The 11,100-nt window shown below is 52.2% G+C and overlaps 3 protein-coding genes across 3 annotated transcripts; 1 reads left to right on the top strand and 2 right to left on the bottom strand.

Moving 5' to 3' along the window:
* Positions 1-74: 74 nt before the first annotated feature.
* On the bottom strand, positions 75-1,720 carry CAOG_02159 (anhydro-N-acetylmuramic acid kinase). Its single transcript, XM_004348859.2, has 2 exons — positions 1,157-1,720; positions 75-1,014 (listed from the first exon to the last, which is right to left on the bottom strand). The coding sequence occupies exons 1-2, from the start codon at positions 1,695-1,697 to the stop codon at positions 131-133; spliced, it is 1,425 nt and encodes a 474-aa protein (XP_004348909.2). The 5' UTR covers positions 1,698-1,720; the 3' UTR covers positions 75-130.
* Positions 1,721-1,865: 145 nt separating this feature from the next.
* On the top strand, positions 1,866-8,041 carry CAOG_02158 (hypothetical protein). Its single transcript, XM_004348858.2, has 13 exons — positions 1,866-1,885; positions 3,574-4,172; positions 4,294-5,423; positions 5,553-5,702; positions 5,797-5,959; positions 6,071-6,227; positions 6,330-6,488; positions 6,571-6,595; positions 6,681-6,775; positions 6,870-6,959; positions 7,089-7,181; positions 7,276-7,399; positions 7,511-8,041. Exons 2-13 carry the CDS (start codon positions 3,844-3,846, stop codon positions 7,786-7,788), a joined length of 2,793 nt encoding a protein of 930 aa, XP_004348908.1. The 5' UTR covers positions 1,866-1,885; positions 3,574-3,843; the 3' UTR covers positions 7,789-8,041.
* Positions 7,997-10,802, bottom strand: CAOG_02157 (TBP-associated factor 5). The gene is made up of 5 exons (XM_004348857.2): positions 10,437-10,802; positions 10,190-10,268; positions 8,810-10,092; positions 8,426-8,698; positions 7,997-8,316 (listed from the first exon to the last, which is right to left on the bottom strand). Exons 1-5 carry the CDS (start codon positions 10,761-10,763, stop codon positions 8,080-8,082), a joined length of 2,199 nt encoding a protein of 732 aa, XP_004348907.1. The 5' UTR covers positions 10,764-10,802; the 3' UTR covers positions 7,997-8,079.
* Between the last annotated feature and the right edge of the window lie 298 nt (positions 10,803-11,100).

Here is an 11,100-nt window from a genome sequence, read left to right as displayed (position 1 = left end):
CGACACCTTTCACTGTTTAAGTTACTGAGCACATCCGACGATCTCTGTTTGTCTGTCTGTTGGACACTTGCTAGTCAAGTAGCACACTTTTATTTCGTGCACGTTTGACGCAACCAAAAACAGCACTTCATCATTCCAACATCTCGGCTTGAGGAACTTGAGGAACGGCTATCCGACCCCCGCAAACGGGCTTGGAAACACGCGTTGTGCGCGGAAAGCTAGTGGGCTGGGATTGCTGCACTCGTTTGGCGAGAAAGGCGAAGGCTTGGGCTTCCAGCAGATCGCCATCCCAGCCGACATCTTCGACTGGTCGAAGCACAACGGCGAGCGCTTGCGCACGATCACGCAGCATTCGCATCAATGTTGCATTACGTCGTCCACCGCCGCAAACCAGGATGCCGGAAACGCGAGGACAAGTCACACAGCGCAATTTCGGGCCGTCTGCACAGAAACACGCCCATTGAGTGGACGCTATTGCACTTGCCGCCGTAAATGCCGTAAGCGTGGCTGCGCCGTCGGCCACAGAGCACGCAGGCGCCACGAGTCCACATTCTGGAACGGAGAGCGCAAACGACTGCCGATCGAGGCTTTTCGGCGGGACGCGGTCAAAGTACGGATGCGCCATCAGCTTGGCAAGAACACCGCCATCGACTGTGCCAGACGCTGCCGCGACGCCATCGAAATCGCACGGAACCTGCGTGTTTGCAAGCATCCAGTCATCGACGAGAGCATTGCCCGGTCCCGTGTCAAGCGCCAGCAAATCCAGCCCGTCCTCGGACACGAAATCCTCCCCAGCGCCTGGTAGAGCGTGGACTGGGACAACCGCCGACCCGGGAGTGTCAGTGTGTTGAGCCGCTGGCTTGAGCCGTACAAAGGTAATGTTACCAACGCCTCCAAGGTTTAGAATGCCAAGAACCAGCTCCCTCTGCTGTTGATACATGCCCAGCTTTGCCAACAGAGTCCGCGACAGCGATCTGCACAGGGCTTGATGGAAGACTGGAACCAGGGGTGCGCCTAAAAGTAACAAATAGATGTGTTAGAAATTGTACACGAACAAAAATGAAGAACAAAACATCACAAAGTTTTCGTTCGAACAGTTTCCACTGGTGAGCCTCAACTTCAAAATCATCTCCAGCTACAGGGACATCACTAGTACCTTCTCCGCCAAGCGCAACGTCGGCTGTGCGAAAGTCAAACACGACTGGCACTTTGGTCAGCTCTGCGAGCAGGTTGCCATCGCCCAATTGGCAAGTGATTCCGGGTGCCGGTGCATCGGGCGGATGCGCACTCGCAGGGCGATGAAACACAGTCTGGCCATGCATGCCAATCAGCGCAACATGGCGATCTGTCCTCGCAGCCCGAGCGAGGAGTGGCGCGACCGCAGCAGCGTGCCGCTCGGTCAGGTCCTGCTCAATCCTGATGACCGTCGAACGCGACGTGTCCACCTCGGACGTGCCAGCCAAAACAGCGCTCGTATCCACACCAAACAGACTCCTGAGCTCTCGCTGGAAGGCCGGGTCGTACGGCACCAGGTACGCCAGCTCGCTGTTTGTCGTTCCCGTTGATCCTGTCAAATCCTCCTTGCCTTGCTCCTCCGCGCGCGGCCAAAAGACACGCTCGCCATCGGTCTGGATTAATGCGCAGTCAATGCCATCGACAGACGTCCCAGACATGAGTCCAACACACCACTCTGCCATAAGAAACACAAAGAACCAAAAAGGTGTGGACTGAGCTGAGCGGCTTTGGATTGGTGCAGTGTTTGTGCTGCGAGAGAGACAACGTTTATTCATTCTTGACCGAAAACAATCCAACGAATCAAACCAAACTCAGACAAACACAAACAAAACAAAAAGCAGCTCAGTTTTGTTTCACTTCATTTTTCATTGTAAAGTACTCAAACAAACCCAAGATTTTTTTTTTTTTTTTTTTTTTTTTTTTTTTTGCTTTTCAGGTTTTTTATTTTTTATTATTATTTTATTTTATTTTAAATTTTTAATTTTTCCCCCTTCCCCTTCGTTCTCCCTGTTCTCCCCACCGGTGCCTCAACCGCCACGCACAAATCACCAAATGCCATTCCTGTAGCTTGCCTGTGATTTGTCATGCCGCGGGTTGGACCCCCCAGCGTCGGCGATGGACGGGGGCACAACAGCGAGAAAAAGCGCGGTTTTTGTGCATTGTTAGCACAACTTTTTATTTTTTATTTTTATTTTTATTATTTTTTGCTTTTTTTTTTTTGTTTTGGAACGCGGATGTCAGCTTTCTGCTGCTCTCTTTGAGCTGTGGCTGCCCATCCTCGTGTACCCCTTCCAAGCGTCCGTTCATGGCTTTGGGTGGTTTGCATCACCCCCAAGCGACAGGGGGGAGCAGCACGATGCAGAATGGGGCGGAACGAGAATCACACTTTTTTCTTCTTTTTTTTTTTTGGTGTTGCGAATGTGGCAACGCACAGCTCTGGACCGCGACCTCTCGTCGTCGGAACGGAGGGCCAGGGACGTGTGAATGCATTTCAGTTGCATGCGCCGGTGCACCCGCCAATCCGCGTCCGGCCAACAAAATGCTGGCTGTTCGCTCGCACAGCTTTAGTGTCGTGCATTTTTTGAAAAAAAACGAAAAAAAAAAACGAGCGCGCCTTTTCATCTCTTTGAGTATTGTTGGATTGTGCAAGCGAGCCACTTGAACACAAAGCTTGGGGGAGGGGGGATAAAACTATGAGCGATGTCTGTGGCATTCCGTCAGCGCGACCCCGCATATTCTCGGCTTGTTCGAACAAAGCATGCCCTCGGTCCGCGAGGATACGGGCAGAGAGCAATCCCCTTGCACTCGTCCTTGGTCGTCTCTTCACTTTTTTCGTCTCTGAAACCCCGGCTCCCCCCCCCAGTTGAAGCACAGTCACGCACGCTGTGCCTCAGTGCGACTTTGTGTTGTTGTTGTTGTTGTTGTTGTTGGCCCATGTTGAGCCTGTCTGTCGCTGTTCCCGCCTTCATTTTGATTTGTTGTTTTCTTTTTTTTTTTTTTTCTCTGTGTTCTGCTCGGCTCCTCTTGCATTTGCGCTTCTTCCTTGTCCGCTTCGATGCCATCCTCGTTCTCTGAGTTGCGCGATGGTGGGTTTGTGGAGGGTTGCTCCTCTCAACACAGAGGGGAGGGAACAGCGGTCTACTTTTATTTTTTGTTATTATTTTTTGTTTTTTTTTTGTTTTTTTTTTGTTTTTTTTTTATTTTTATTTTATCTTCTTGTGATTATTTTTGTTCGAGAAACCAGCCTTCAAATGCACACTCGGCCACGACGACCGCCCATCACACACTCTTTCTTTGACGATGCGGGGAGGGAAGGAGAGCGAGCGAGGGAGGGCGGGAGGGAGGGAGGCATTGCCATTGCATTGGGTCGGTTGCAGAGTTCCGGCTTGTCCCAAACAAACACTCCCGTTCACGACTTGCCATGGCACTTTCCTTCCCACATATGAATTTTGACAGCAAAAGTGCCAACCAAAAGCACCATTCTGATCGATGTCTTGGGTGTTGGAAGTGGACGACAATGCCGCTCACTTTTCTCTTTGTCTGGTTTGTTCCTCGCAGACCTGCTCGTTTTTTTTTTCCCACGAGACACAACTTGCCGTGGTTTTTCTGACGAGTAGCAGCAGTAGTAGCACGTAGTCGTAGCACGTAGTTGTCGTCGTCGTCGTCGTTCGTTGTCCTTGCCCGAGTCGTAGCTGGCTGTGGTTTCGCTGGACAAAAGCTGGTCACGCGATTACTACATCCCACATCCCCGACGACCCCTTGAGAGAGAGGGCGACGCTCTAGTAGCACTCTTTGCTTGATACTTTCGCACTGCTTCCTGCTCAGACAATGGCGGCCCCTTTGATCGAAGTCGGTGAAATTGTGTTTGAAAAGAAGCTCAGCTTCCAGGCCGCACTCAAGCATGTGCAAATGCTCGTGCGCCCCGACATGTTTATGGCCACCGAGGCGCTCGTCTTTTTGGACGAAGAAATGATTCTCTTTGCGACACGACTCGCAAACCACACCTGCACTTTGATTTCGCCAAACGTGAAGGCGAACACGGATTTGGTCGAGGCGTCGGTCAAGGCCATCTTTGGCAAGAACATGGCCAAGTGGGCCTTCACTGCCGGTATCAAGGCTGTCATGAGCTTCCGAAAGACGGAGGATCCTGCAAAGCGGTATGAGCCAGCCGTTTTCTGTTTGCGAAACACAACTGCGTCAATGTTGGGGGTCGAGCTCGTCTGACTCTTTCTTGTTGCATGTTCTTTATTTTTTTTTTGGAATTGTGCTCTTTGTCAGCTGGCTGACGCCCAAGTCCCCCTTCCCAATCGAAAAGCTGTACACGGATGTCATGCAAGAGCGCTTTGACGAAGAAGCCACCGTGTATTTCGCTGCAGTGCTCGAGTATGTCTGCGCTGATGCGCTCGAGTCTGCCGGCAACCGCGCTGATACCTCGTCGCGAAAGATCATCTTGGAGAAGGACGTCTTGTACACCTTGTCGGAGGAGCCGGAACTCAAAGTTTTGTTTGAGATCAAAAAGCAAAAAAAGAAGGCCAAGGAAGCCGCCAAGTTTGGCAGCTCGGCTCGCAAAAAGAAGGCGTCCATCTCGGCAGGATCCTCGGTACCCCGTGACAGCATTGTGATTGCAGAGAATGGAGAGTACAGCCCGGAAGGAGGCGCGTCCTCCCCTGGAGGCACAATCTCTTCGGGCGACCTCACTCCAAAGTCACAACGGCGCCTGTCCTTGTTTAAGGCCTTCAGCCGCAAGAGTGTGCGATCACCGCGAGGTAGCGATGCTGGTTCGTCGCCCGCCTCGCTGCTCGCCACGCCTGTCGGCTCAGAACAGATGCTGCGCGCGTACTCGTCGGGCGACTTGCCATACCGGCCAAGCTCGAGCGGGAGCAACAACCTGAGTCCTTCTCCGGACAGCGTCAGTCTCTCGTCGGCCACCTCTGAAACCGACTTGCAACGAAGCCCCGATCTTGCCCAAGCTCGCAGAATTGCGGAAGGCTCGCGCAACATTCGGCGTCTCAGCGTGCGCAACGCCTCCATTGGCGCCAAGCCAAAGTCTCGTCCGTCGCTTCCCAGCACGCAGGAGTTTGCTGCCCTGCGTATTCCCGAGACAAACCTTCAACCGTACTCGAAGGGCGGCGTGCTCGGAGTGATGAGCAACATTACCGAAATCAAAGTGCTCTATCCGAATTCCACCATCACCCGGTTGCGAGTACAGCTCCCCAGCGGCGCCTCTACGGTGGTTGAGGCTGCCGACGACATGAAGATGGCCGAACTGCTCAACTATGTTTGCACTCGACGACATCTCAAAATGTCCGAATACGCGCTTCGCGTTGCGGGCGCTGACGTTTCCGTGGATCTGAGCACGACCGTTTCTTCGCACAAAATCTCTGAGATTGAGCTGGTCCAACGGCCAGGTGAGGGGCGATGTTGGGGAGTTGTTTTGTTTCGTTTTGCTTTTTTTTGGGGGGGGGGGGTTTTGTGAGTGTTTGATACTCACGTTGGTCTCCTCTTGTTGTTGTTTTTTCCCCATCGCCCGCTTTTAGATGTGGACAAGCAAGACGATTCCAACCTCGTTTGTCTCGTCGAACGCAACGAAGTGACCCTTGTTCTCAAGGTTTCCGGCACACGAAGCGAAATCAAGGCCGCGAAGGTGCACAAGCTGATTGAAAGGATAGCGGACGAAAACGCTCTCGGTACGGTGTTTTAGCAGTAGCTGCATGAGGTTTTTTTTTCCCCAAAGTTTGGCGAGGGCGTTGTCCTCATTTATTTTCCCCCTTGATTCTGTAGACGGTTACTACGTTGATACCATCTTGTTGACCTTCCGCTCGTTCATCGAGCCCGAAGACTTGTTCTACATGTTGCTATCGCGATTCAAGCTCTCGCTGCCCGAAAATCCCATTCCCGAAGAAATCGCCTACTATGCTCAATGGAAGCGACCAATCCAAATGAAGTACGTGCTTGGTGCTTTTCAGCCAACGTGTGTCGGCATTTTGTCTTTGAGATGCTGACGTTTTGAACTTGCGTCTCCTTTCCTCCGATATTGTTGTCTGTGGCATTGCAGAGTTTGCAATTTCATCATTCGCTGGGTCGAGCGCTACTTCCAAGACTTTTATGAGAGCAAGGAGCTGCTCGACTCTCTCCTCGATCTGTGCGAGTTCATCCAGCAAGAAGGCATGGAAGACAAGGCCAACGAACTTTCGCAATGTGTTGCCGATCAGGTTTGTGCATTGCCTTCATTGCTCGCATTGCCATCAGCTGCATTTCCGCCTGTAGCAGTTGCTCATCCAGCATCCGTTCATTTCCCCCCTTCTGTATGACAGTTGCAACGGTTTGAACGCATTCACATTTCCATGCTTCCGCTGGAAAAGACCGATCTGTCGGTTGATGCGAGCGAAGCCGACAATGTTGACCAAAGCGAAGAGGGCTCGACTGAGCTCATGGACAAAGACGCGCAGTTCATTGCCGAGCAAATTACATTGGTGAGTTGCTGTTGGTTTGTAGGGCTGTGCGAGGAAGGTGGTTTACTCATGCTGTTGATTTGTTTGCTCTTTATTGTTGCAGTTTGATCATGAGCTTTTCAACAAGGGTAAGAACGCATATGGGCGGTGCAGCAGAACAAACAAAAGTTGCAACTGGACTGACTGATTGTGTTTGTCGTTTTCCCGAAACAGTCCATCGCGTAGAGTATCTCAGCTACGTCTGGCAGGCCAGCAAGGTCGATGATTTGTGCCCAAACCTTAATATTCTGATTTCTCGCTTCAACCGAGTATGTTTTCGTTCGCTTTATGAGCGGGCCTCTTGACATTCCACTTAATCGTTTTTCTTTTTGGATGTTGTTGTTACTCTGCTGCTCATTGTAGGAGAGCTACTGGGTCGCGACCGTCATTTGCACACAACCCGAGCTGAAAAAGCGGGTCGAGCTGATTAAAAAGTTCATCTTGGTTGGCAAGGTAGGTGGTTTTCTACTTGTACTGGGATGACTGGCACGATTGAAGAAATGCTGACACTTGACTCCTCCCCCCCCTTCTTTCGATTTTTTGTTGTTGTCGTCGTCGTCGTCGTCGTCGTCAATGCGCCAGAGCTGCATGGAGTTGCAAAATTACTTTACAGTGTTTTCGATCGTCGGTGGCCTCTCGATGGCTCCAGTTCAGCGCTTGAAAAAGTCTTGGGAGGTACGCTGCCGCGTGTTTTCGTTTTTGTGTCAGGCTGGTCTTCTGATTATTGCCGGGTTCTAACCATGTGTGCGTTCGCCATTTGCGTTTTTAGCAAGTCTCGGCCAAGTACAAGACCATGCTAACAGACTTGGAAAGCGTCATGAATCCCTCACAAAACATGAAGGCCTACCGCGAACTTGCCCTTCAAAGCAAACCACCCATGATTCCAGTCTTGCGTAAGTTTCTGTTCTGCCGTCGGATTTTTGTTGAATTCATGTCTTTGTGTTGGCTTTTCACCAATATCTCCCTCTCTAACGTTGCTCCATTTCCTCCCTTCTTGGCGATAGCTGTGTACGTCAAAGACCTCTTCTTTATCAACGACGGCAACGAGAAGGAGACGGACAATCTGATCAACTTTGAAAAGCTGGAAATGCTGGCCGCGGTTGTGCGAAACATTACTGCCATCTGCTCTGTTCCGTTTGAGCACCTGGTCCCCGACCGCGATGCGCAGCTCTACCTCAAGAACCCCACTGTCATCTCGAACACGCTGCTGCTCAAGAATCACTCACTGGACTGCGAGCCTGCAGCGACTCCAGCTGCGCCATCGACACCTGCACCGTCTTAAATGCCATGTCGCATTTTTGTTGCTCGCGGCAAGAATCCCCATCTCTTTGTTTTTTACGCTGGACGTTTTTGGGTATTGTTTGATTTTTTTTTTTCGTCAATGGCTCAGTTTCCACTCTTGTTGTGTGTGCGTGCGTGCGTGCGTGCGTGCGTGCGTGCTTGTGTGTCTATGTGTTTTCTTTCATTCTTTCACTTTGTGTCGTATTTTTTTGGCGTTTGGTTCGAAATTTTTTCAAGATAAAGCAGATCAAGCAGATCAACAACACTTTTTTTTTTTTTAACTATCCTAACATCATGCTTGGAACACGCCAGCGCCAAACAACAGGTTGCGATGCGAAAATCGCAAGCAGGATACAGGAGTAGATTTGGTGTTGTAAGTGGTCAGCAGCTCAGGCGAGGTGATGGCGGCCTTCGCATTTGGCGGCCTGCGAGCTGTTGCGTTGCTGGAAGAGGCGGCTGAGGAGACTGCAGCTTTGACGTCCCAGATGCGGACTGTGCTATCGGCGCTACCACTTGCAAGAAGCGATCCCTGAAGTGACACAAGCAATGAACAACGAACAGAATAAGATGCAGCGCAGCGTACAAAGAATGATCGCGAGTTTCAAAAAACAAAACCCAAACAAACCAAAAACCCTTACCTCAATTGAAAAATCGAGCGAATAAACAACATTCGCGTGGCCAGAAAAGGTAGAAACTCGGCGCCCAGAGCCAAGATCCCACAAAATGACAGTCTTGTCGACTCCGCTGCTGGCAATGTACTTGCCGTCAGGAGAGATGGCAAGCGACATGACGGCGCCAGTGTGGCCCGTGAACAAGCGCACGCACTCGCCAGACTGCACGTCCCACAGTCGGACTGTTCGATCGCTTGAGCCGGTGGCGACATAGTTGCAGTTCGGGTGGAACTTGACGACCTGAGAATGACAAAAAAATAAAAGGCAACCCAATACCAAAACGCCGCATGAGTACAACACGGATCCCCGAAAAAAAAACCCCCCCCCAACCAAAAAACAAAAACTACTCACATCAACATCGCTCTCATGGCCAGCGAAAATGCGCAGGGGATAAATCTCCTCGCAACTCCAGAGCCGTGCCGTGCGATCGTGAGAGGCGCTCGCAAAGTAGTGTCCGACCGAGGCGAACGACACAGACCAGACGGGCGACAGGTGACCACGGTACACGACAAGATTGGACATGGTTTCGAGCGACCAGAGTCGTACGGTGCTGTCTTGCGAGGCGGAAAGAAGCAATCGATTGTCAGTGGAAAAGTCTGTCGAGTAGACAGCGCCCGAATGGCCCATCAAGCTGCGCGTTTCGGAGGCAGCAAGCATCGCGGCCGGCGAACGATCAACCAGGTCGTCAATGGTAATGCTGCTGACGTCCGGGACGGCGTCGAGATCGGCGCCCGACTTCAATGGGAGGAATTTGTCGCCGCGAAGATTCCAAACTTGAACGTGCGAGTCGGAAAATCCAGCCGCCATGAGCTCGGTGTCTTCCGAAAAGTTGATGCAGTTGACTTCGCGGTTGGCGTTGAGCATTGTGTAGAACGCAGTCGTCGGAAGCGCTCCGGTGCCACCGAGGGCAACGCGCTGTCGCGTCTCGCGGAGAGTGTGGATGCGTGCGTGGAGGTCTGAGTCTTTGACGCGTGGAAGAGGAATGCGCTCGCGGTCTGGTCGCAGCGGGCGTCCTTCCTCATCCTGCGGGGCGCGGTGGGACACAGCCGTGCCAGGAATGGTAAAGCTCGAGTTTGGCACCTCGCCCGCGGCTGGTGCTTGCATGGGGATGATTGGAGCGGCTGTGGTGGGTGGCCCTCGACGGCGGACTGGAAACGCCGCGTCGTCCACTAGAAGCTCAACTTCGTGGATATCGGGGAGGGTGCCCCAGAGCACCTTTCGCTCATTAATTGCCGAAACCATCACTGACGGTCCGCTGCCGGTCGCAGGTCCGAGGCTCGACCCCAAAACGCCGCCCGCGCCCGTGACGCGAAGAGGCAGGCGGTTTGAAGGGTCGTCGACCACACCGGCGGCAGCCTCGGCCTCTATGGGCTGCAGCGGAGAGCCGAAAAACACTGAAATGTTAATGTAGTGGTTGATCAGGCCAATCAGCAGCATGGATCGCGTTTCGTGGAGGAAGGCAATCAGCAAGTCGAACGAGTAGGCAGATAATCGCATCGTGTACTTGTTTCGTCGGAACAAGGTGCCCACCTCGCTGTCGAGCACCTGTTGCGGTGTGCTCAGCATCTCAAGGCGGGCCATATGGAAAGCCTGGGCTTCGAAGAGTCCACGGTGGATGCCAAAGAACTTTTTGGCTTTCAAAAAAAAAAAATCAACAAAGTAAACGAAGGTGAGCATTGCAGATCGTTTGGAACGTCAAACCTTTTCGTGCCTTCATTTTTACAAACATACCTTCGTCAATATGGTTGTGTTCGAGCAAGTCCAAGTAGCAATGGACGAACAGCGGGTAGAGGACAATCTTGAGCTCGCTCTACCAGACCAAGACACAAAAAACCCAAGCCGTCGAGAACAGTGAGCGTTGCCGATTGACTTGTTGGCGTGAGACTATTGAAGTCGTCTGCCACAGATGAGGAGCAGGGGGGGGGGATCCACTGGGGCCGAGATCTCCCATTGCATTTGATATTGTGCAAAGCCAAACCTTGTAGAGATCGAGCGACTGGTGGGCCCAGCGGACCAGCTGGTCGTACATCTCAAAGTACTTTTGCGGGGTGGTTGTCTCTGCAGCTGGATAGAGCTGGATGAGCGTGGCGATCGCAGCCTCAGAGTCGAGCGCGTTCGCCGCAGCGAGCTCCTCGACCGACTGCACTTGGGGCAGCCGCTTGAGCATCTCCTCAGTGCTGCGGCGCCCACGGAGCAGCAGCGACAGGCGCAGAAGCCGGTCCACCTCATCGTCGCTGATTGTCCGCGGTGGCAGCTCGGACTGCGACTGTGGCTTGGATTCCGAGTCCGAGTCGATGAGGTCCATTCAAAGTGCTTTGAAGAAGAAAAAAAAAAAGAGTAAAAGTTGGACTGGATTTGGATTTGGGAGTAATAGGTTTGGGAATAGAATAGGTTTGCGTTGTAGAGTAGATCACCAGTGTGCAGTGAAGCAGTGATGAGATGACGAGGATGAGTGAAGGAAGAAGATTGCATGGCGCGAGAATCAAACGTTGCCGCCAAAGCCGCCCAAGCCAGCACAGCGTTTTCTGTTGGGTTTTTGATACAGTATGTGATGATTTATCCTATGCAGCAGTGGGATTGGGGGTCGACCGCGGTCATTGCATCGCCCATTTGCCTAAAGCGTCATCACTCTCTCTTTTCGG

This window comes from Capsaspora owczarzaki, assembly GCF_000151315.2.
Source record: "Capsaspora owczarzaki ATCC 30864 unplaced genomic scaffold supercont2.3, whole genome shotgun sequence".
In the NCBI taxonomy this organism is placed as follows: domain Eukaryota; class Filasterea; order Ministeriida; family Capsasporidae; genus Capsaspora; species Capsaspora owczarzaki.
The sequence above is the reverse complement of the archived record's forward strand: the minus strand, read 5'-3'. Positions and strand labels throughout refer to the sequence as shown.